This window comes from Mustela erminea, chromosome 18 (genome assembly GCF_009829155.1).
Source record: "Mustela erminea isolate mMusErm1 chromosome 18, mMusErm1.Pri, whole genome shotgun sequence".
NCBI lineage: Eukaryota > Metazoa > Chordata > Mammalia > Carnivora > Mustelidae > Mustela > Mustela erminea.
Window position 1 is genome coordinate 45,600,271 of NC_045631.1, and position 26,230 is coordinate 45,626,500.

Below are 26,230 nucleotides of genomic sequence, written 5' to 3' on the forward strand. Positions count from 1 at the left end.
TCTCCCCTCCCCGCTCTGATGATTTTCAGGGGCTCTGCCTTCAAGCAGAATGTAGCACTTGAGGTCCTGGAGTACAGAAGGAGATTATTCTCATTCTCTTCCCTAACTCATGCCCTTGGAGATGCTCTCCCTGAAGGGCTGGGCCACTTCAGGGCAGTTGAGAGAGCACTGCCAAAGGGCTTGGCATTGGCTGGGTGGGGTTCAGCCTGCATGGAGTGGGATCCCCTGAGCTGAGTCCTCATCACTCCCAGATAGTGTTGCCTGGCAAATACAGTATATCCCGTGCAATATGTAGTGCATACTCAGGCTGAGAAGCTATTCATTGTTTATCTGAAATTCACATTTAACTAGACTTCCTATACTTTTGTGAAATCTGTTAGTCCTGCCCAGTCTTTCTTGACCTCAGGTCCCCACATGGTTCCTCATCGCTGTGGCTAAGGGAGCTGTCTAGAGATCATTTGATCTTGGCTTCTGTGGCTAGGAAACTTGCCATCCATCCCTTTCAGGATAAATGCTTAACAGATGTTTTTCCCTGAAGATCTCTCTCTCTCCCTCTCTCTCTTTTTTAAAAAGATTTTATTTATTTATTTGATGGACAGAGATCACAAGTAGGCAGAGAGGCAGGCCGGGGGGTGGGGTGGGGTGGGGTGGTGGTGGCAGGAAGTAGGCTTCCCGCTAAGCAAGAGCCTGATGCAGGGCTCAATTCCAGGGCTCTGAGATCATGACCTGAGCTGAAGGCAGAGGCTTAACCCACTGAGCCACCCAGGCGCCCCTCCCTGAAGGTCTCTTCACATTCTACCTGTCCTGCCCATACTGATATGCAGAATTGAAGAGATATTACTTGGAGGTTTGAGGGTCATCCCTGTCTTCCAGAGAATTCACAATTGTCTTCCAGAGAATTCACAATTGTTTTCCCCAGAAGAACTGGGACCCTTCATTCCTGGGAATTCAGACACTGGGACCTCAGAGCCATTCTCCAGATGTTCCTTTAATTATAGACAGGTTATAATTTGGTGGCTTGGGAAATAGCCAGGTTGGGTTTGTGTTGGTGGTTCTTTTTGGGTCGTGTGTGGTGAGCACAGTGTATATGTTTAGAGAAGAAGGTGGGAGACAGTGTGGAAAGTGGGTGTGACATCCTCTCCAGACCCATCAATACTCATATATCCAAACACCTAATTACATAACACCTGAGAAGTCACTGGAGTGAAGTCACCCATCAGACACCTGTGGTTTATGGGAAACAGAGCTCTGAGGGGCATATTCAACTTGGCCCTCAGAAGGGTGACGCACCTCTGTCCTTGTTGGTTGTTGACTGGGTTTGAACAGGAAGTCAGCTCTCAATAGGGTTAGGATTTTAGATGATGAAATAATTTGGGAAGGAGCCCAAAATATTCTCTTGGTTGGCAGGCTTCCTGGTCTTTAAGTGTTCTAACAAGGTCATTAGGTTCCCAGCCCTCAGGGATGTATGTATCTGAATCAGGGTAACACAGATGTCTACAGGAGCTAGGTAAATAACTTACTGAAAACAATCAGATATAACAAGAAGGCCAGTAATAACGGTAGCTGGTATTTATTGAGCACGAGTCTGTGCCAGGAAGTCTTCTTAGTTCTTGAAATATATTTAACTTAATTATTCTTCATAAGTTTTAGAGTTCAGTGCTATTACTTTCTCCATTTTAAACATGGAGAAATAGGAAACAGACACCCAGAAAGGTTAAATAATTTATCAAAGGTCACATAGCAAAGTAAGTGGTAAGCCAGGATTCGAACCCAGGCAGTCTAGCTCCAGAGTGCAAGGTAGCATGGCCTCAATGACAAGTTACATGTTGCTTCTCTTTAGTGGAGAAAAGAGGATGGTGAGAATTCTGGCAAACTATAAAATGTGTCCCATCTACAGGGGACAGCTTCTCCTCACATCTCATCAGGGATACCCTGTGGGTTCAGAGTTTTCAGACCTTTTTATTAGTGATTTTACTTATTTTTATGACAGAGAGACATAGCGAGAGAGGGAACACAAGCACAGGGAGAAGGAGTGGGAGAAACAGGCTTCCAGCTGAGCAGGGAGCCAGATGCAGGGCTAGATCCCAGGACCCTGGGATCACGACCTGAGCCGAAGGCAGACATCTAACAACTGAGCCACTCAGGGGCCCTGAGTTTTTTTTGTTTTGTTTTGTTTTTGTTTTTTTTTAAAGAGAAGAAGAATTTGAAATTTCAGGGGAAGAATTTCCTGATTATTCAATGTTGCCAATAAAAATCAAAAAAATTTTTATTAAGTTTTTATTTTAATGCCTGTGTAGTGAACATAAAATCAGATTTTTAATAAACACTTAGGACAAATTCTGCCATGGGTGACCTGCTTATTACCTCTAATTTAAACCACTCAGGACAGATTATTGCTATCTTAAAGATCAGCACCTCGGGACGCCTGGGTGGCTCAGTTGGTTGAGCAGCTGCCTTTGGCTCAGGTCATGATCCCAGCATCCTAGGATCGAGTCCCACATCGGGCTCCTCGCTCTGCGGGGAGCCTGCTTCTCCCTCTGACTCTGCCTTCCACTCTGTCTGCCTGTGCTCGCTCTCGCTCACTCTCTCTCTGACAAATAAATAAATAAAATCTTTAAAAAAAAAAAAAAAGATCAGCACCTCTTCCTTTAAAAAAATTAGTTGATGTGTTTTGTAAGTCTTGTTTCCTTTAGAGAACTTTTTAGTAATTTCTTACTTGGTCAAGAAGATCTATTCCTAGCCAGTTCAAGTGATTCCTGCTACATTCATAACCTCTTTACTCTGTGCTCTCTCCTGACAGAGTGTCCCAAGGGTCCTGACATCCTGGTGGTCCTGCTTTCAGTGATGGGGGCCATTTTGCTCATCGGCCTTGCTACTCTGCTCATCTGGAAGCTCCTCATCACCATCCATGACCGGAAGGAGTTTGCTAAATTTGAAGAAGAGCGAGCCAGAGCAAAATGGGACACAGTAAGAGCCTGGGCTGGGCGTGTTCTCAAGTCATGGGTTTGAGAGGCTCGGGTGGAAGCTGTAGGTGCATAAGGGGGCCAGGTTCAGCTAGCCTGTGATTTCCTAGTTAGCCTCTGTTCTGGAAATTGGGAGATGGTCCCATTATCCTTATTTTTCCTGGAAACCACCAATTCTCTCCCTACCCATGCGTGACAACGGGCCACATCAATGAGTACTGACTGAACACAGGTAGGGCCCAGCTCTGCTCTGGTCACTGATGGAATGAAAACAAGACTCCTTCTCCAGTTGAGGAGGAGAGGACAAACTTGAGAATCCTACACTGAGAACATGTAATACATTATATACTGATGAAGTCCAAAGCATGAAACACAAACAGTGAAAAAAAAAAAAAAAAAAAAGAAGAACCAGCTAACTTTTGCTGAGGATTCACCATATGCCAGGAACTGTTCTAAATGACTTTTAGGTGTTAACTTCTTCCATACCTAGAATAGCCCTAGATAGGAGGCAGCATTGTTATTCCCATTTTATAGGTAAGGAAACTAAGCACAGGAAGCTTAAGCAGCTTGCCCAATTGGGGGAGGGAATTAAGTTATGATGGGAATTACTTTTTGGACAAACCTCTTAAAAAATATCCTTGGGGCATCTGGGTGGCTTAGTCAGTTAGGCACCTGCCTTTAGCTCAGGTCATGATCCCAGGGTCCTGGGGTCGAGTCCCTCGCCTGACTCCCTGCTCAGGAGTCAGGGACTCCTGTTCCCTCTCCCTCTGCTACTCCCTCTACTTGTGCATGCTCTCTCTCTCTGTCAAATAAATAAATAAATAAATAAATAAAATCTTTAAAAAATTTCCTCCCTGCAGTTTATCCTGATAGAATTAAATGAAACAAGCATCTACTGAAAACTTTCTGTATGTCTAATTTTACTGTGTTCTTCTTTGGCTCATCTTTCACATTTTAACTTTTTTCTGGACCTCTCAAATGGCTGTTTGACTCCATGTATGTCCAGGAGGAAGCTGAAAGCTTGGTCTCATTTGCTGGTGACTTCAGGTCCTTGTACCCAAGGGTCCCAAGAAACTTCTGATGTTTCTGGTAGTATAGTACAGAAAAAATCTGGAAGCTCTGAGGCATGTGAGAATGTGTTGTAGTTCTTGAAATGACTCGGAAAGACCATGAGATCTAATGGGATTTGTCACTTTTTGTTAGAAAAAATTTTGGTGGGGGAGGTGCCTGAGTGGCTCAGTAGGTTAGGCCTGTGACTCTTGGTTTGGCTGGAGTCATGATCTCAGGGTTGTGGGATCGAGCCCTATACTGGGCTCTGTGCTCAACACAGTGTCTGCTTGAGATGCTCTCCCTCTGCCCCTGCCCCCCAACCCAAATAAGTGAATAAATATTAAAAAAAAAAAAGAAAAAAAAAAAAAGAAAAGACCTTGGGAAACCCAGAGAGGGTTTATTTTTTCCTGCTAACATGACAATTTGTGGGTAGGGCTTGGAGGGAGGAGATGAGAACAAATTAAAATTATTTTGAGCCAAAGCTGTCCTCTCAGTTTAAGCTACCACCTATTACCTTTCCCATTTCTGCTCATGTCCCCCAGCACAAGGTCACAAGGAAGGAAAAGTGGGGAGAAGGGCAAAAGAGAGAGTTCAGGAGAGAGGCAAGAAACGATACTGACAAAAAGTGATCCTGAAATGTTTGCTGATCCCCAAAAAGTAATGGGCTAGATTCAGCCCCTTAGAAATAGCAGGAGGATGACGTTCTACCTTCTCTCTACTCTTATTTCCTCTCCACTCCCATCTTAAGAGCGAATATGGGGTACAAGGAACATTAAGTGGTTTGTTTATGGTATATTCCAGCGAAGGGTGTCTTGGGTAGACTTTCCAGACAAAACGTAATTCTTGTGGGTAGGGGAGAGCTGAGGAATTCACTGCTGCTCTGTTCTCTCCGCAGGCCAACAACCCACTGTACAAAGAGGCCACATCCACCTTCACCAACATCACCTACCGGGGCACTTAATGACAAGGAGTCATCCTCAGATCACTATCAGGCTGTCCCAGAACTGTGGACATCTCTGCCGTCATGTTTACAGGGAACAATATCTTTGGGGCGGGATGGAGAACTGGGTATGGGGTGGGTCAGAAGAACGTCAGTCAGTGGAGGCGTGGGTCTCTGTGCATGTGTTACGTGTGAGTGTGCTGCGTGTGGGGGAGTGTGTTATTTAAAACTTGTGGTGTGTCCCAGGTAAGCGGAGCGCCTCAGCCTTCATCCACAGAATGCCTCCTTCAGGGATTCTTCCTGCTTAACCTGAGGGTGACTGACACAGCTGAGCAGGTGTTCTACATGACCTCAGTGAGAAGCCAGCTTTCCTCTTCAGGCCATTTTTTCCTGAGGAGGAGGGCAGAGCTGAGCCTCTCATTCCAGAGGAAGGGGTCTTGACTCCACTCTGAGTTCATGGTTCCTGGGCCTGACGCTCAGCAGCTCTGACAGCAACTGCTTGGCTTGGAAGCCTTGTTGTGTCATCCGGACCTTTATCTCCTTTCCCTTCCCTCAAGCTGAAGGAGAAATTGAGCACAAGCTGAACCCTCAGAGTTGCCTGTGCCTTTTGCCATCACCTCAATCCAGTATGGTTCTCTCATGAGGGGAGTTCTTGCCAGCAGTTCTATGGGGAGTGAGGTTGGTAGGGCCACTCAGGGGTCATGCATGGCCTGGATGAATGTGCCAGGGTCCCCCAGTTCATCATCATCACCCTTCAGATGGGTCTCATAGGCAGCTCCGCCCTGGAAGTTCCTTTAGAAGAAGTGTGTCACCCTTAGAACAGCATCACTTCTCTACCTTCGACTTCCACACTCTCACTGCTGTAGACATTTGTTACTTACTGGGGATTTCTTTCCTGATCAAACACTTTTCCTTGGGAGGGGGGCAGTGCTGTGATTAGAGCCAGAGGTCTGGCCCCTCCCTTCAGGCCCTCTGTCCCTCCTCCAAGACACCTCTACACAACAGACCTGGTGCTTCTGTGTGCTGCGTCCATCCATGTGGCTGATTGCGTTTATCTACCTCTTGGCTGTCCTTGGGGGAAGGAATTGTTCCCATGGGTCTCTGAGTCTGCTGAGCACAAGTTCCACGTTTGAAATGCTGGGCCAGTTGTATCAGCATGTGTGGCCTGTCCTCCTGTGGGCTGGGCAACCTCATTTTAGCTCAGCCTTTAATCTGAGAGGCCACAAGTGCAGTTTTATTTTATTTTTCTCATTGGGTCACCTGAAATCATGATGAGGCTTGCTTAATCTAAAGGAATACGTATAGAACCACACTTGCATTGTATCTGTAATTTTATTTGGTGGTGAGGAAGGAGAGTGTTTAAAAAAAAAAAAAAACAACCTACACAGACTTGGCCTGGATACAGGCCCTCCCACTTGGCATCATTCATAGGAAGTTGCTGCCCTGTTGCTGGGTCTGTAAGGGCTCTCTCATCCTGGAAGCTTGTGGGGTTGGGCCCGTGGGCATGCTGGGCCTTCTCTGAGGAGGTAGGATACAGGCTTTTCTTTTTTTCCTCGCCAAAGCTGTTGCTCCACTGGTGTTCACCTTAGTCTAACATTAACAACCACCCTTATCCCCATTCATCAAGAAAAAGGGAAGGACCTATAGACAGTGGTCTGATGATCAGAAAATCTAAGTCCTAGCCTCAGTGTTGCATCTAAGGAATCTTTAACCTTAATTAAGGCAAGCCTCTTTCTTCTCCCTGGGGCTCAGTTTTCTAGTTGGAAGAATGATAGGCCCAAACCAGCCACTCTAGAAGGCCTCTTTCAGTATTGATATTTGAAGCTGCTGGGACTTCCTGTGGCATTAAGCATACAGCCAAGATTCTGTGAGATGTTGTTACTGTGTGTTGTTTTAGTTGGGAGATCTGAGAGACCTGGCTTTGGCAAGAGCAGATGTCATTTCACAACACCTTTCTTAATGAAAGAGCCTCATTCCAGCCTCTTTTAGAACCCCTTCCCCAACATTTGTTAGCAGTTCCATCTCCTGATGTGGCACTTAAGCTCCACTTAGGTCACTTTGCACACATTTGCATCCACATATGGAGAAGAGGCATCCATAAGAAGTAGTTGATATAAGTCTTCTGTATCCATGGGTTAACACTGAGAATAAGCTTTTGGAATTAGGAATGGGGCAAATGACTGAGCCTTGTCTTACCGGTGAATCACCCTTTACTGAAGGAGATGGTAGTGCAGTAGAGAGTTGAATCCAAGAAGTTTCAAACCTAACTATACCTTTTGGCTACTGAGACAAGTGTCCATTGGAGTAGTAGTTGGTATGAAGAAGTTATATCAAAGGAGGAAGAACCCATATTTAAAAGGTTATAACAACAACAACAACTGGTGGGTCTCTTGTCTGAGCTCCTGGAACAAGGTTTCTGGGCCTTTGTATGTGGGGAGAACCTGTCCATGAGATAGCAAAGTGCAGTGAGTTCTGGCCTCATGTGGGGTGAACACCTAAATAGTATTTTGGCATCAGCACAGCTCCAAAAGGTTATTTGTGCTCAGCTCCTCTAGAGATAATTGTTTAATCTCAGGGTTCGTGGACAATAATGGGAAGCTTTGAACATTCCTGACAAGTTGTCACATAAAGAGTCCGTTCTTCACCTCTCAGATTTTCTTAGGCCATCCACAACTTCAAGATTCTTCTCTTTCTTAAGCATTCTTGGTTGAAATGACTTAAGTGCCTTCCTGACTTCCCAACCACCCCTTCTGCTTGAGTTGTGCAACAGTGAATTAAATGTGCTTTCCAAAATGAATGGACCTAAGCCTGCCCTGTTCTTCCTGTGTTGTTCTTTCTGTTTTCTTTGGGTTGAAAAGAGTAAGTGTCATCGCCTCCAAAATGATTATTTTAGAACAAGCATGTTTCTAAATGTAACCAAAAGATGATTGCTACAGGAACTGAATTTCACTCCAGAACCCAGAGTTTTTCTTTAAACTTTAATAACATTTTCAGTAGGTTATCACTATTCTAAGAGTTATAGTTGTTTTGCTTTTTAATTGGGGATTTTTTTGGAACATGTACTTCAGTAGAACAGACTGTCAGTTTAGCCCAGGTTTTGTTTGCAGGAGGCATACATTAGTACAAGAAAAGCTTAATGGCAATTACTTATAGGATCATTTAAATGCCCAAATTTATTTCAGGATTTGGAACTCAGAGTGTGGTCTAGGACCAGTGGCCTTCTGTATCATGTGGAAGTTGTTAGTAATGAAAATGCACAGGCCACACCCCAGAACCACTAACTCAGAAAATGGGTTATTTTCTGAGTGGGGCTCAGCATTCTATGTCAAAATGGGCTCAGCCCTATGTCAAATGGGTTATTTTCTGAGTGGGGCTCAGCATTCTTTTTCAGTAAGTCTTCCTGGTGTTCCTATTGCATACTCTAGTTTAAGAACTACTGACATAAAGAGTCACATACCTATCCTTCTGGCTTAATATGTTTGCAGTAAATCAGCTCAGTTACTAAAAATTATGAACATATGAAAATTATGAACATATGAACTATGAACATAGTTTAGCTGGTAGGTTAAGAAAACCTGATATTTACCCACATAGCTTTGATCCATTTTCCAAGTTAAGTGATCAAAGGCTTCTTAGGTTCACTCTCAGCCACTAATGTCCATGAAAAACTAAAAGAAGTAATAGCTCAAAAATCACAGGGGGAAAACTCCAACTAATAAGATCCTTGGCAGGCATCTAAGAAGACCTTTTGTTCATAGGTGATGGGATCAATATCTTCATTATTTGCATTATCATTCTATAGGATAAGACTTAGAATTTGTAACTTCACTTTGTTTTTTAAAATGTATTGCGCCTCCACAGTGTGGGATTGAATTACTCTACAGAACACTCTTAATCTTTGCCTCTGAGTCTTGCATTCCTTACATAATGTACATTTTTAAAAACACATTACACTGCGTGACATCATCAAAAGATTACGTGAACATAGACTGAGTCCTTTTATGGTGAAATTTTGTAAGATTGACTATGTTTTATTTATGTCATGGCAACGGATGACTGAATGTCTGGATGAAAATGGAGGACTTTGTGTGAAAATGAAATGAAAAGCTCTATGTCAAATCAATTAGTAATCCCCCAACTCTTGGTCTCTGTAGTCTGGACTCTATAGTAGCAGCCATCTAATGATGGCTGGGACCAATTACAAGCAGATCGCCTTAGAAATTACAGTACACTCATTTTTCACACTGGTGTAAGGAAACAATAACACATGCTTTGCAAGGAAGCCATTTAATACTTGTTGAAAATAATTTCTATTTGGTTTTGTAATATATTTCTGGAAATACATATTTTTAATTTTTTGTAGTTTGACTAAAGCATACAAAGAGGTAGTGTTACATGCTTGTAATTGGGGTTAACTATATTGTTTGGTTTTCATTTAAAAGTCTTATTTTATGTTTTAATTTGAATTCAATTAATTGACAGATAATATATTATTGGTTTCAGGGTACAGGTCTGTGATTTATCAGTCTTATATAATACCCAATGCTCATTATATCACATGCCCTCCTTAATGCCAATCACCCAGTTACCCCATCCCCCCATGCCCCTTCCCTCCAACAACCCTCAGTTTATTTCCAATGATTAAGAATGTCTTATGGTTTGTCTCCCTCTCTGGTTTCATCTTGTTTATTTTTTCCCCTCTCTTCCTCTGTGAGCCTCTGGGGGTTAACTATATTGTTAAATAAAGCCCACTTAATGTGGCTACCCAAGAATGGTTAGTATTTGAAAAAAAAAAAAGAACTGTCAGGAACATGATTGTGTTCCTTGCAGCTGCTATCATAGTGAGGTCTCCCCAACTATTTGCATAGAGGAAACAATTTCCATCAACTGTGTATTTTCTGACAATGCATCAAAACATGCTCACAGAATGTAAGTATCTAGAAAGCAACATTTAGGAAATTTAAGAGCCTTTACGCAAAATCTCCACAATAAATTATTCCTTATTGGTGTCCCTGAAAAGAACTTTGTAAGAAAGAAAATTTCATCATTCATTGTGGTTTATGTAATGTATTAGTTGGGTTTTCCTGTCCTGTGACTCATACACAATTGGCATGATTCTTTGGAGAGAGCAGAGTGCTGGGTGTGTAAATAGCATTTGGTGACCAATGAAAATACTTTGTTAAGAAAAAGGGAAAATGTTGATGGACATATGCTAGACTTTGCTTTTCCCGACCCTTATAATCATCCATTGTGACAGAGGTTGCTAATTGTGCCCCCCCATTTGTTTGTTTTCCCCTTCTCACATAATATTAGAACTCCTAGGGGCAACTGGGCGGCTCAGTCGTTAAGCAGCTGCCTTCGACTCAGGTCATGATCCCAGGGTCCTGGGGTCGAGCCCCACATCAGCCTCCCTACTTGGCAGGAAGCCTGCTTCTCTCTCTCCCACTCCCCCTGCTTGTGTTCCCTCTTTCACTGTATCTCTCTCTGTCAAATAAATAAATAAAAATCTTAAAAAAAAATAACTTTAAAAAATCCCAATTTTCAGTCAGACACATGGCTGCCAGAATAAATCCTGTTTCTTAGCTTCCCTTGCAGCTAGATGTGCCACGTCCATCTCAAAGAAGTGAGATGTAAATGAAAGAGGTGCATGCAACTTCCAGTAAATGCCACTTAAGGGAGGGAGCATGCTTTTCTTCTCCTCTTACTTCTTCAGGAAGGCTGGAATGTAGATAATAGCTAGAATTTAAGCAGACATCATGGATCAGGATGTGACCTCAGGGATTGTAGTAGTTATCTAGTGTTACGTAACAAATTACCCCATAATCTAGCATCTTTGTGGCATGTCAGCTGGCTTCTCCCTATGTGAGTAATCCAAGAGAGAGCAAAGAGGAAGCTGCAATGTCTTTTATGGCTTAGTTTTTTATTTTTATTTTTTAAGATTTATTTATTTGGCGGTGGGGAAAGGGCCAGGGGAAGAGGGAAAGAGAGACTTAAGCAGACTTTGTGTGGACCACAGAGCCTGACAATGGGGCTTGATCTCATGACCCTGGGATCACAACCTGAGCTGAAACTAAGAGTCAGATATCTAACCAACTCTACTACCCAGACACCCCTATGACTTAGTTTTTTGTTTTTGAAGATTTATTTATTTACTTGAGGAAAAGAGAGAGAGTGAGCATGAGCAGGGGAGGGGCAGAGGGAGAGGGAGAGAGAATCTCAAACAAATTCCCCACTGAGCATGGAGCCAGATGCAGGGCTTGGTTGGTCTTAAGACCCTGAGATCATGACCTGAGCTGAAATCAAGAGTCAGACACCCAACCAACTGAGCCACCCAGGCAACCCTGTGACTTAGTTTTGTGTCATATTTTCACTTCTGCCCTACTTTATTCATTCTAAGTAATCCACACATCCAGACCACATTCAAGAAGAGTGGACTAGTGCCATCTTTTGAAGAGACTATAGTCTATTTATAGACTTTTTATAAACTATTTATAGACTTATAATAGACTTATAAAAGTCTATTTATAGACTTCTGTCGTGGGGCCGACAAAGCTTCTTGGATATAGTTCCTTATATTCAGTCACTCTCATTTGAAGTCCTATAGAAAAAAGCTATATGCTTCCTTCCTAAAACAACGAATGTGAAAGATAGGGTAACTGCTATAGTCAATCCTGTTCCAACAGGCAGAAAACAGGAGGTTCACAGAAGTCCCTGATCCATAGCAATTTGGAAATTCACACGTTTATAGCTCCACATTCAAGACCTGGGAAGAATTCTCCATGGATTTTGGTTCCACCCTCTAGGCTCTTGGATTTACCCCCTAAGTCATCTTTTTTCCATTAAAGGTAGCATGCATTTACATCTAAGTTTTCTCTGCCTGCTTTCTGCTAATAGAACTAGAGGGCCCAAAGTCCTCTTTTCTTTTTGCACCTGGACTCTTTCAGCCCAAGCTGGCAGTGTGTCTGACAACAGTCTAAAAAACTGTGAATCTCCTATGAATATTTTTGGGTTTTGGTCTGTGAGACAAGAGCCCAATCCATAAATATCTTTGAGCTGCATCTTTTTGTACCTTGGGCTTCTGCAGAAGGACAAAAGCCTTACGCTTCTTGGAAGCCATATTATTTGAATGAGAGGCTCTAAGAAGCACAAACTTAAAACCTTTACAAGGCTTTTGTCTGATTAAAGGGTACTCTGCTATACCTCCCTGAAGCTGCTACTGGAATGAAAGCCAGCGGAGCAATAAAATACAAGATGGCTGTGCCTGCAACTGTGGTAAAGAATTATCTGCCTCCCAAGCGATTTATCTCTGAATCTCCTGAATGTGAGAAATAAAATTCTATCTTAGGCCACTATTATTTAGGGATTTTCTGTTACTGGGAAAAGAATCTAATACTGACTCATATACTCTTGATGCTATTGCCGGGGGAGGGAGGGTGTCTATGTAACTGACTAATACAGAAACTAACTGGTCCATAGATTCAGTACTAAAAACTGTAAGTATTCAACATTTGTGAAGCATCCACAATCTGTTGACCAACACACGACCGAAACCATTATAATCCTTACACATTAGTAGTTAATACTTTATGAATATGTCAGAAATGGGCTAAGTCCATTAATAGAGGTGACTGTAAACAGTGTGGGGGGTGGGGAAGTAGGGAATGGAGGGTGGGGTGTTTTTTTTTTTTCCAAAGATTTTATTTATTTATTTGACGACAGAGATCACAAGTAGGCAGAGAGGCAGGCAGAGAGAGAGAGGAGGAAGCAGGCTCCCCGCTGAACAGAGAGCCTGATGTGGGGCTCAATCCCAAAACCCTGGGATCATGACCGGAGCGGAAGGCAGAGGCTTTAACCCACTGAGCCACCCAGGCCCCCTGAGGGTGGGGTGTTAAAAAAAAAAAAAAGGACATGGTCTCAGAACTCAAATTATTTATAGACTATTTAGGGAGATAAACCACATACATGCTAAAAGCACTAAAGAATGCCTACAGATCAGGATATAGGGTACAAACAGGCACATCGGTTATCTCTGAAGGAATTGTTTTAGCATTTATTGAGCACCACATACACATTTTTGAATTACCAAAATCCTGAAAGAATGAGAAAATTGAGGCTTAGAGAGACTGAGAAGTTTGCAAAACTGCATACCACAAATAATTAGGATAACTGGCCGAATAATTAGGATAATTGGCTGAATAATTGAATGTGAATAGATCCACCAACAATGGATCAATTAATGTGAATGAATTTACCTACAGGTAAAGAAAATATGCCTCAAATCGTGGGCTTTTTGGAGAACATATTTGGAAAACATTCTTTGCTTGACAGAACACTTACAACCTTAGTATAACAGACCTTAGAAAGATTAATTTCACCGAATTGGATTCCTAAGTTTTAGTGACACAATAGTCGGGGAAAGCCATTCAAAATTTCTTTGTGTCTTTTACCAATATCATTTGGTCTGCAGGAGGAACACACACAAAAAGTTGATTTTCGAAAGAAAAACAAAGGAAGTGTTAGTCCTCTGAAAGGCAGCTTCGAACAAATTTCAGCAAGGTAGTGAAACAAGGGGTCTTTGCACTGACGTCCGTTAGAGAGTTGTGGAAACCAAGAAGGATGGAGTATTTCACAAGGGAGGGCGGGAAGTATTCAAATGATGGACAGAAAAGAACACTGAAAAGTGATCTTTTCAGTGGTCAGACTAGGCAGGGACAGCGCACCGGAGAATGGAAAGAGCAGCAGGAAGGTAGTGAGTGCAGGATGGAGGGCGAAATCAAGGTGCCCAGAGGAGAGCCCGCGGGGAGCAGCCCACCACTCGGGTCCACGCCGCCGAGCCCGGCCTGGTGAGGTCACAGGCCCTTATGAGGTGGGGTAGGGCGTTGGGGCCGCAGTGCTGCCCAGTCAGCGCGGAGGCTGCGGCGAGCTCAGCCGCTCCCCGCGGCCTCCGGAGCCTCTGGGCCGTGGCGGAGGCGGTGGTAGCGGCAGCAGCGGAAGCCTGGGTCCCGCACTCCATCGGCGCCCCGGGCCTGGTGGGCGGAGCGTCGGTCTCAGTCAGGTGACCTGGGGGCGGGGCTTCGCCGCGTGGGAGCCCGGGAAGGTGGAGCGGGAGCGCGCGGTAGCGCGAGGCATTGTGGGGCTTGTGCCAGGACCTCATGATCCGGGAGGACTGGAGGCCTCACGCTGTGAGGAGGGAAGAGGGAGACACACCTGCCCCAGGGAGTCCACGGTGGGGCTCTCAGGGAACAGCGATGGGAGGCAAGACTTATTGAGAGAGAGAGAAGAGCCTCGGAGTTTAAGGGAAGAGCGTGCAGCACGGCGCGAGGGACAAAGTAGAACAGTTAGAGAGATGGAGGAAGATTCCAGAAGGGGAAGTGAGGTGACTGGGCCAGACAGTAAGGGGCAGAGGCAGAGGGATGACGGGATTGGGTCTGACGGTGCCTCAGAAATGTTGGTGTTTCTAGAGGGGTGGAGGTCATCGTAGTTGGGAAGCTGCCCGGCTCCTTCAGCACACACTTGAACCTGTGTTAGAGCACCTGTTTTCATCTGGTGGGTAGTTTACCTTGTTTACGTGTCTGCTTACTTTCTTCCCTGGAAGTCTAAACAAGCAGGGCCTATTGGAATGTTCCATGGCGCAGGTTCTTGCATGAAGTGGAAGTTCACTCAGTATTTGTTAAAGATGGTGATTGAGGTGATGCATGTCATGTTTGAACTTTAAGGGCTGCAGGTGCGGTGAGGAGATGGATGCAGTTGCTCTAATGGACATTTGCAGTCAACTTAGCAAGGGAGGAGTGAATGAGTGAGGGGGTGGCTTGTGAGGGAAGCCAGGGGAAGGCAAGAGCACGAAGAGTTCATTCTAACAAGAAACAATCCCCCTTCACTTTATTTTAAAATATGTTTATTTATGTATTTAAATTCCAATATAGTGAACGTATAATGTTAGTTTCAGGTGTACATTATAATTACTCAACAATTCTATACGTTACTCCATACTCATTATACTCTTAATCCCCATCACCTATGTCACACATCGCCCCAGCCACCTCTCCTCTGGTAACCATTAGAGTCTGTTTTTTGGTTTGTCTTTTTTTTTTTTCTTTTTTCATTTTCTTTCTTTCTTAAATTACACAAATGCGTGAAGTCATGTGGTATTTGTCTTTCTCTGACTTTCTTCACTTAGCATTATATTCTCCAGCTCTGTCCATGTTGTTGCAAGTGGCAAGATGTCATTCTTTTCTTGTGCCTGAGTAATTTTCCTGTGTGTGTGTGTGTATATATATATCTATATAGATATAGATATCTTAAGATATATAGATATATAGATAGATATATGATCTGTAGATATATAGATATCTATATCTATATATATCTTCTTTATCCATTTATCTATTGATAGACACTTGGGTCACTTCTGTAATTTGGCTATTGTAAATAATGCTGCAGTAAACCCAAGGCTGCATATATCTTTTTGAAAGTATTTTTGTATTCTTTCGGTAAATATCTAGTAGTGTGATACTGGACCATATGGTACTTCTATTTTTAACTTTTTAACAAACCTCCATCCTGTTTTCCCCAGTGGCTGCACCAGTTTGCATTCTCACCAACAGTGCACAAGGATTCCTTTTTCTCCATTTCCGTGTCAACACTTGTTTCTTGTGTTTTTAAATTTAGGCATTCTGACAGGGGTGAGGTGATAACTTATTGTGGGTTTGATTTCCATTTCCCTTAAGATTAGTGATGTTTAGCATCTTTTCATGTGTCCTTTGGCCATCTGTATGTCTTCCTCCTCTAACTGTAACATAGATCTATTATAACTTTGCCAAGAATTGGAAAACCCTTTAGTAATAATATGATAGCTTGATCTACATAGGGACTGAATCAATATACTTCAAAAAATACTTGTGATGTATCAGAGGGTTTTGAATTTCCTCACTTCTTTTTGATAGTTTTTGATGAATCAGGTGACAGCCAAGATGTAAGGGAAAATGAAGAAGAGAAGTGTTTAGTTGGGAATGTGGTGGGCAGAACACAGGCATGGCTGGTAGTGGCCGTTTTCTCTCTCACTCTCCTCTAGGACAAGAGGGGAAATAGATGACCCCCCCTTCTTGATTCTAATAGGTGCTTCCAGTCATTTTTTCACCCCATTCTCAAAATGCTCAGTTTGGCATCTCACATTATCAGATTATTACCACCCACTACCATTTCCTTTTGCTTCAGTCAAATTTCAGCTCCTGGCTTTCTCCTGCTCTCACTGTACTCCTGTCATAATTCTTGTGACTTTAGCAATCATACAGATGATCCTTCTAGTATCCTGATCTCTCAGTTCCTGTCCTCCTACAGTAATTTAATCTTTCCTCAGTCACTTGCTCCCTTTTACATATTCTCAATCTTGTATTACCAATAATTGCAACTCTGTTCTCTTAATACAGTAGTCCCCCCACCTTATTCTCATTAGTACCTCCTTGGTTTCAGTTACCCGTGGTCAACTGTGGTTCAGCAGATTTTCCTGACTTACCATCAAAAGGTCAGTAGTAGCGTAATGCTATGTCACAATGCCTACATCATTCCCTTCACTTCATCTAATCACTTTTTATCTCACGTCATCATCAGAAGAAGTGTGAGTACAGTACAATAAGATATTTTGAGAGCAACAGTAGTCACATAACTTTTATTATATTGTTATAATCTATTTTATTATTATGTATTATTAATCTCTTACTGTGCCTTATTTATAAATTAAACTTTATCATAGGATATGTGTATGGGTAAAACAATATATACTGGGTTTGGTACTCTGTAGTTTCAGACTCCCACTGGGGGTCTTAGATTGGATCCCTCCTGGATAAGAGTTGGAAGAGTACTGTATGTCCCACCCTCCAACTATCACATTCTTATCTTTCAGGCTCACTCTGACTCTGATAATCCTTGGATCCCACCAGGATCTTCAGTCCACTTTTTTTTTTAAATGTCACTCACCCTCTTTTTTTACTTATTTCCCACCTACTTACTCAGTTTGTTTCATGGTCAATAATTAAAACCATTCCCTTGCATTCCCCGCCCCCCCATTTCCTTTATTGCATTTTCAGTTCATTTTACTTTCTTGGCTAAATTGTAACCCTATATTAAATCTAGATCTCTGCCTCACTGCAAGCACTTCTACACTGAACATCATTAGAGAAAAAACACAATCATGCTTACTGGTTTCCCTTTAAATTCATGATCACTTCCTCAAGGGGCTCTGATGCTGTCCAGCAACCATATCAAGTATCCCTGGGCTATTAATTCTTCCATTCTCCTAGAGGGCTGTTTTATAACAATAGCTCTGTCCTCAAACATCTAGCATCTCTTTTCATGTCCTTATTCTCAGTTGATTATGTTGCTTCCTGTTTCACTAAGAAAACTAAAGCAATCAGGGGCACAGCTTGTTTCAATTGGTAGAGCATGTGACTCTTGATCTCAGGGTCATGGGTTCAAGCCCCATGTTGGGTATAGAGCCTACTTAAGATTAAAAAAAAAAATATATATATATATATAATATATATATTCTATTTTATATATATGTAAAATAGAAGAAAACTAAAGCAATAAGGTGATTTTCACAAGCTTCCACAACCACATCTACTCTTCATGTAATTAAATCAATCACTCTGCCACATCTATTCCTATGAGTATATTTTTAGCTAAGAACAAACCCTGCCCTTGTGCCCTAAATCTCATCTCCTTTATCCTACTTGAGAATATTGTTTCAGTAATTCTGCCCTTCCATGTGATGAATTTTTGCTCCTCTAGTAGATTATTCTTACCCACACATGAACATGCCTTTGTTTTCCCCTATTCTAAACCCTCATAACTCTTTTACCCCTCAGCTACTACCTTGTTTCTCTTCCCGTTTATAGCCTAACTCCTTGAGATAATCATCTCTTCTGTTTGCCTATTTATTTCCCTCACTGTCTCTTGAACTCACTCCAAGAACATTATCTCCTTACCATGCTACCCAAATAGCTTCTACTGTTGGTGTCCTCCATGTTGGAAAACCTAATCAGTCATTCAGTACTCATTTTCTTGACCCAACGGCAGCATTTGTCGCAGTTCATTAGTCATTCTTCTTTTGAATAACTTTTTTTCACTTGGCTTTTAGGAATCTAGACTCACTTTATTTTCCTCCTTGTAGCAACTAGAGTGATTTTTTTCAGAAAGGACTTTAGATCATGTCATAGCTTTGCTCAAAACACTCCAGTGATTTCCCACCTCAGAGCACAAGCCAAAGTTCTTAAAATGATCTAGGGGCCCTCTATATCTGCTTCCCTCTCTTGATCCCCCCCTGCTTTCTCTCCTCCTTTCACTTTGCTTTCTCTGCTTCAGCTTTGTGAGCCTACCCACTGTTGTTTGAACAGTGAAGCTCCTTCTTACTTCTGAGTCTTTGTACTTGGTTTTATCTGGCTGAAATGCTTTCCCCTAATATATTCATTGGCTTCCTACTTTAATTCTTTCAGGTCTATAATTAAAGTCTCCCTCTCAGTAAAGTCTCCCTTGGCTACCCTGTCTGTTCCTGCATCTTTTTCCAAACACCATACTTCATATTCTTCTCCCCTACTTTACATTTTTTCTTTTAATACTTATCACAGAAGACATACTACATATTTTATTTATTTGTCGATTTTATTGTCTCTCTTTGACAAGAATGTAAGCTCCATGAGGGCAGGATTTATTTCTTCCCATTTTTACTGCTATATCTCCAGATCCAGGAGGACAGCTCTTACTAGTACATAGTAGGCATACAATATATAAATGTTGAATTCATATGGATTAAATTTATATGAATTTCATGGGTGGAGGGGTGAATGGATAGATGATTGGAAAAGGAGGGGTACAGCTCTTCATTTCTCTTGGTTTGTCCTTGCAAGTTCAAATATGTGTCATAGATTGCGAGTTGAGAAACAAATCTCTTGTCAAATTTATGGAGAAGAGACTTCCTGTACTATTTTTTTTCTTAGATTGGAGAGGGTTGTGGTATGTGGTGTGTGGTATCTGATTTATCCAGCAGATTAAAACATATTGACTTTTTAGATAGGTCTATAAATTATGAAACAATTCTTCCTTTCAAGGTAATTTAAATAAAGCTTACTCTGCTTATTTAAGTACTTTGAGGGGTGCCTAGTTTGCTCTGTTGGGTAAGCATCTGATTTTGACTTAAGGTCATGATCCTGTGGCCGTGGGATTGAGTCCTCCATCAGTCTCCCTGCTTGGGTGGGGAGTTGGCTTCTCCCTCTGCCCCTCACTCTGGCTTGCGTGCTCTCTCTTTCACCCTCTCTCTCAAAAATAAGTAAATAAAATCTTAAAAAATTAAGTTCTTTGATACCTTAAGAAGCTCTGTGTAACTTAATACAGAGGAAATGTCTTCCTTCTTTCACTTCTCCCTCTATTCCTTACTTCTTTCTTTCCTTCACTTATTATATACAGATAGCATTGTGTTTGGTATTGTGAAAATAATCCAAAGAATGATAAGATACCCATCCATTTCTTTCAGTCCACTTATGAAATTTAGATTATAGTTGATATAAAAGATATGTGATAAAAGTACAAGGCAAATGATTAATGCCAGTTGAATAGTGAAGACAGTAACAATGGTGAAGTCGGTGTTATACGAAGTAGTCTAGAGGAAAAGATTGAACTGGCTAGAAAAGATCTAGAAGAGGTTGATTCAATGGATCGCTGGGGATATTTGCATAGCCATCTAATGTCTTCTGAAATGGATATTTGTCACATGGTTTCATTTTATTTTAACGTGTTTTGAATTCCAGGAATGTTGGACATATCACATTCAATAGTAATTAGGACAACTTTACAGAAATAAGTGATTTTAAAGTGCTGTCTCTATTAGAATATTAATACTTGCCATTAAATGTCACAGTATGAAAATGACAGGTCATTGCAACTAGCAGTGTAATATAACTAGCAATGTAATAAACAGCACATCCAATGTGACTCAGATGGGGGGTATAAAAATGTGAAAATGTGGGGAATTTCTAGATGCTTGGTATGTGATGTGGAAATCTCTGGTTGAAAACAAGCTAAGGCATCTTTTGTTCGCAATACCATTTTTTTGATCAGCAATATTACAGGGTGCTAAAGACCAAGGGGTTTCAGTTAGGCTGCCTAACTTCAAATTCTGACTCTACTATTTGTTGGCTGTAATCTTGTGCAACTTGATCTAAGTCTTTATTTTCCTCATTGTAACATAAGAGTAATAGTAATTCCTTAAGAGATATTTATGAGGAATAAATGAAATAATTTATGTCAAAGTATTTATCATAGTGTCTAGTACACAGTAAGCATTTAGTAACATTGGTGATTGCTGTCATGTTAGTAGTTCTGCTTCTCTTGGTTTATCTGAATAAATAAATATAACTGGATTTTTCTGCTTTTTATGTCACTCGAGTTTGGTTTTCTCTATTTCTTCTTATACCACAAAAGGTAAAGTTAAGGGACTGGATGATCTCCTGTGAGTTACATTATTCTAACTTTATTCCTAGCTTTTGTGCACATACCAATCCATATTATGCTATGAGTGTTACAATACAAGGATAACTTCAGGTAGATAAATATAATTAAGTCTCTTAAACTGGCATATGACTTTTTCTTTCTTTCTTTTTTTTTGGACAGGAAATCCTTTTGTGCTATTGGTCATTCATACTTGTTCATCAAGGCCATTGAGTCCTCAAGGGCAGAATTTACTGCTAAACTGAAAAATGGAAACTAAAGTACCTTTATTCTGCCAGGTATTTTTTTGAAATAGTTTCTAAAGACTCCTTCCTGTTCTTTTTTTTTTTTTAAATTAGTTTACATTAAAAAATTATTTTACATTATCTCATGTCCTTAACCAGTAAGCAGATTCATAGAGCAATATAGTTAGAAGATCTTGCTTAACAACTAAGGTACCTTCTCAGGTCTTTTCATGGGCATATGCTGAAACTTCTCATCCCAGCCATCTATGTAGTGTCAAGAGATCTGAGGTGTATGATGAGAGTATTTTGGGGGTAGGAACTGGGATAATTTTTTCAGGAGAATAAAGGATTTAAACCTACATGAAGGTTGTAGATGACATAATTAATGATGTGGGAATCTAGACGGTAATAGATACCAAGTTTCTCTAGCCTTCTTATCTGTGATTCGTGGGGTACTCTTATCCATTGGCCAATATTGTATCAAACAAAAAAAAACCCTGAACTTAGTAAGTAGAGACTTTATTTAAAAGGATTATTGTGAGAGGGAAAAAGGACTATTTATTGAAATAGCAGGAGGGGGGATTATTACAACAGGGAGAAGGCTGTGACCAGAAGATCTGCAAACTTCTCAAGGGCTAGGCAAAAAGAGCCCCCCCCCCCCCAATAGACAGGAGTCAACAAGGCTAGGAGGAACTGGATGTGGGGAAGTGGAATGAAAGAATGGCATGATTGGATAAATAGATCAGAGAGTATTTTAGGGGCCAGGAGGAAGAAGAGAAGCTTAACCATTTTGGCTCATAAGCATTTTGTTCTGATTAGTCAGTGGGATTAAACATTTTGACTCATCATGCATGAAGGAAAGAAAGGGAATTTTGGCTTTGTCATAGGTAAACAAGGTGGTCATCTGTGAGTTTTATCTAAAGCATATGAGGAAGGGTTCTTTGCAGTAAGCCATTTTCCAGAAGACAAAAGGGTGAGGGGATACCTTTAATTTTCATTGTTTTCTGGAAGCATAGGACTCAGAACTCAGTGTTGTACAGTGAGAATCTTACCCTTTTAAATGTATGCTTTTAATGGATTTGGTGCCACCAGGTAAGACATGTACCTTATTATAATCCAAAACAGAACAAAACAAAAAACCCCCAAGGCTTCTTGCTAATTACCAAGGTTTGTGATACATATATTAACCTGTTCCACCTTTTTATACCTAATTCTTTGTTGTTTGGGCCCTCATAACCTGATTTTGAAGATGAATTCTTAAAATTAAAATAATTAACAATATTAACATACCATACCTGTTTATCTTCCATAGGCTATATAGTTTATACTTCTTACATCTTTAATTAACCATAGAGTTTCAGAAGTGGTTTCATTTTCTCTATCTTCAGAGTTTCTGTTCACTATTTGGCCACTTTTGTTCATCTGGTCTTTGATGACAGGTTTTTTGCCTCTATTTTTAGATCTTCCTCTTTTTAGTTTCCTGGTTTTTGTTTTGAGTCATTTTCCTGAATGCCTCTAGGAAACTCTTCATCATTCCTCATAAATACCTCATTAAGGCAAGAAATCAGATTGCATTTTTTAAAAAATTATTTTTTATTTTCAGCATAACAGTATTCATTGTTTTTGCACCACACCCAGTGCTCCATGCAATCCGTGCCCTCTATAATACCCACCACCTGGTACCCCAACCTCCCACACCCCCGCCACTTCAAACCCCTCAGATTGTTTTTCAGAGTCCATAGTTTCTCATGATTCACCTCCCCTTCCGTTTTACCCCAACTCCCTTCTCCTCTCTAACACCCCTTGTCCTCCATGATATTTGTTATGCTCCACAAATAAGTGAAACCATATGATAATTGACTCTCTCTGCTTGACTTATTTCACTCAGCACAATCTCTTCCAGTCCCGTCCATGTTGCTACAAAAGTTGGGTATTCATCCTTTCTGATGGAGGCATAATACTCCATAGTGTATATGGACCACATCTTCCTTATCCATTCATCCGTTGAAGGGCATCTTGGTTCATTCCATAGTTTGGCAACCGTGGCCACTGCTGCTATAAACATTGGGGTACAGATGGCCCTTCTTTTCACAACATCTATATCTTTGGGGTAAATACCGAGTGCAATGGCAGGGTCATAGGGAAGTTCTATTTTTAATTTCTTGAGGAATCTCCACACTGTTCTCCAAAGAAGCTGCACCAACTTGCATTCCCACCAACAGTGTAAGAAGAAGTCAAACTCTCTCTCTTCGCAGATGACATGATTCTTTATATGGAAAACCGAAAAGACTCCACCCCCAAACTACTAGAACTCATACAGCAATACAGCAACGTGGCAGGATACAAAGTCAATGTACAGAAATCAGTGGCTTTCTTATACACTAACAATGAAAATACAGAAAGGCAAATTAGAGAATCGATTCCATTTACTATAGCACCAAGAACCATAAGATACCTGGGAATAAACCTAACCAAAAAGGTAAAGGATCTGTACTCGAGGAACTACAGAACACTCATGAAAGAAATTGAAGAAGACACAAAAAGATGGAAGACCATTCCGTGCTCTTGGATCGGAAGAATAAACATTGTTAAAATGTCTATACTGCCTAGAGCAATCTATACTTTTAATGCCATTCCGATCAAAATTCCACTGGTATTCTTCAAAGAGCTGGAGCAAATAATCCTAAAATTTGTATGGAATCAGAAGAGACCAGGAATCGCTAAGGAAATGTTGAAAAACAAAAATAAAGCTGGGGGCATCACGTTACCTGATTTCAAGCTTTATTACAAAGCTGTGATCACCAAGACAGCATGGTACTGGCATAAAAACAGACACATAGACCAGTGGAACAGAGTAGAGAGCCCAGATATGGACCCTCAACTCTATGGTCAATTAATCTTCAACAAAACAGGAAAAAATATACAGTGGAAAAAAGATAGTCTCTTCAATAAATGGTGCTGGGAAAACCGGACAGCTATATGTAGAAGAATGAAACTCGACCATTCTCTTACTCCATGAAAGACTCTTAAGAGGATGACAGGACAAGGCACAGACAGAGAGTAAATATTTACAAAAGATATATCTGATAATGGACTGCATTTTTTTTTTTTTTTTTTTTTTTTTTTTTAAAGATTTTATTTATTTATTTATTTGACAGAGAGAGAAATCACAAGTAGGAGGAGAGTCAGGCAGAGAGAGAGAGAGAAGCAGGCTCTCGCTGAGCAAAGAGCCCGATGCGGGGCTCGATCCCAGGACACTGAGATCATGACCTGAGCCGAAGGCAGCGGCTTAATCCACTGAGCCACCCAGGCGCCCCTGGACTGCATTTTTTTTGTATATTCAAAAATATGCAAAGAACTCAACCCAAATTAAAAATAGGCAAAAGATTGAGGCGCCTGGGTGGTTCAGTTGGTTATGCACCCAACTCTTGGTTTCAGCTCAGGTCATGATCTTTGGGTCATGAGACTGAACCCCACAACAGGCTCCATCCTGGACATGGAGCCTGCTTGGAATTCTCTCTCTTCATCTTCTTCTGCCCCTGCCCCCAATGCCACATGCTCTCCCTCAAAAAAAAAAAAAAAAAAAAAGATGGGCAAAAGATCTTAATAGACTCCTTACCAAAGAAGATATACAGATAGCAAATAAATACAGGAAGAGATTCTTGGCATCATATCATTAGAGAATTGCAAATTAAAACATCAAGATACCACTATATCTATTAGAATGGCCCAAATCCAAAATACCGACAAAGCCAAATGCTGGCAGGGATGTGGAGCAAGAGGAACTCTCATCCTTTGCTGGTGGGAATGCAAAATGATACAAGCACTTGGAAAAACAGTCTCTTACAAAACTAAACATACTCTTACCATATGTTGCAACAATTGCACTTACTGGGATTTACCCAAAGGAGTTGAAAGCCTATATGCACACAAAAACCTGCACACAGATGTTTATAGCAGCCTTATTCCTAATTGCCAAAACTTGGAAATAAACAAAATGACCTTCAGTAGATGAATGGATAAATGAACTGTGGTACATTTAGGAAATGGAATACTATTTGGCACTGAAAAGAAATGAGCTGTCAAACCACGAAAAGATGTGGAGGAACCTTAAATGCATACCATTAAGTGAAAGAAGCCTAACTGTCAAGATGGCGTGCTGTATGATTCAAACTATATGACATTCTGAAAAGGCAAAACTACGTGGACTAAAAAGACCAGTGGTTGCCTGTGGTGAGGAGGGGTGGGGAAAGTTGAATAAGCAGAGCACAGAAGATACACAGGGCAGTGAAACTATTCTATATGATATTATAATAATGGCAACATGTCATTATACATCTTTCCAAATTCATAGAATGCACAACACTGAGTCAATCCTGATGTAAACTATGGACTTTGGGTGAAAATGATATGCCAGGGTAGGTTCACCATAACGAAAGTACCACTGTGGTGTAGAATATTGATACTGGAGGAGGCTGGAAAAGCATAGGGGCAGGGGGCATATGGGGGCTCTCCACTCAATTTTGCTGTGAATCTAAAACAGCTCGAAAAAATAACGTCTATTGAGGAAAAAAAGAAGCAGCTATATTACTTCTAAATAGATAGGCCCTCCAACAAAAAAGAAACTAGAGCCTAGAAGCAATGAACATGTTTAGAAAAAGAGGAATGAAGTTAGAAATAAACTCTTTTGAAATCTGGCTGTTTGCTTAAAACAACTGGAATGCAACTAGTTGATCAAAGGTCTATTAGTTTTTAACCTCTTAAAAATTAACACAGGCAATTTATAAAGCAGATCACCAAAGGAGTTTAGAGAACTTCTATTTCTGCATAAAATGGAAATGAAGGGAACTACTTCAGTGACTTATAGGGTCTGCATATATTTGTCTTACAACAGAGGCGCACCTTTAACAACTTGCTTCATAAAAAGGTGAACCATGAGAGACTATGGACTCTGAAAAACAATCTGAGGGTTTTGAAGGAGCGGGCGGTGGGAGGTCGAAAAAAATAACGAATACTGTTTTTCTGAAAATAAATAAATTTAAAAAATTTAAAAAAAGTCTTTCATGGAGCAGAAATTTTTAATTTAATGAAGTAAGCTTAAAGATGCCTTAAGAACTAGATTCAACAACTGTTAAATACATTCATGAATGCTGGATGTTTTATAGCTGCATAATGCACTGAAGATAGTTGGTGGCATTTAGAATATGTACCTAATCTGGCCTAATGCACTAATAATTAAATCCTTTTTAATAAAATTCTATTTGGTAGCATCATTTTAGAGAAAATGTTGATCTACAGTGAGTGATTTGACCCAGAATGTCATATTTAATTTATATGTGGAAAGAGAACATAGCTGACTATGAATCTTGGTTGCTCCCCAGGCAGAAGAAAATATCAGTTTTTCAGATCATGGCTGTAATTCATTTGTAACCAACCTGTCATCAAGACGTACTGATAACAAGAAAGACGTCAAATTTTCTAAAGCAACGCAGAAGAGAATTTCACATGAAATTAGGGATTTGAGACTAGAACACAAAAAAATGTACGTTAAACTT

General features: G+C 40.9%; 2 protein-coding genes across 3 annotated transcripts in view; both read left to right on the forward strand.

Moving 5' to 3' along the window:
* ITGB3 (integrin subunit beta 3) overlaps positions 1-8,925 on the forward strand; it is a 51,038-nt gene extending 42,113 nt beyond the window's left edge. Inside the window, exons 14-15 of the mRNA XM_032320173.1 lie at positions 2,801-2,967; positions 4,909-8,925. Of these exons, the coding sequence (XP_032176064.1) occupies positions 2,801-2,967; positions 4,909-4,974 (233 nt within the window). The 3' untranslated portion in view covers positions 4,975-8,925. The remainder of the gene's footprint in view (positions 1-2,800; positions 2,968-4,908) is intronic.
* Positions 8,926-12,831: 3,906 nt separating this feature from the next.
* The window catches only part of EFCAB13 (EF-hand calcium binding domain 13), a 242,789-nt gene continuing 229,390 nt past the window's right edge, over positions 12,832-26,230 (forward strand). For both annotated transcript variants that reach the window (XM_032320157.1, XM_032320158.1), the window contains exons 1-3: positions 12,832-14,008; positions 20,614-20,729; positions 26,057-26,217. In XM_032320157.1, coding sequence (XP_032176048.1) covers positions 20,700-20,729; positions 26,057-26,217 — 191 coding nt within the window. In that variant the 5' untranslated portion in view covers positions 12,832-14,008; positions 20,614-20,699. The remainder of the gene's footprint in view (positions 14,009-20,613; positions 20,730-26,056; positions 26,218-26,230) is intronic.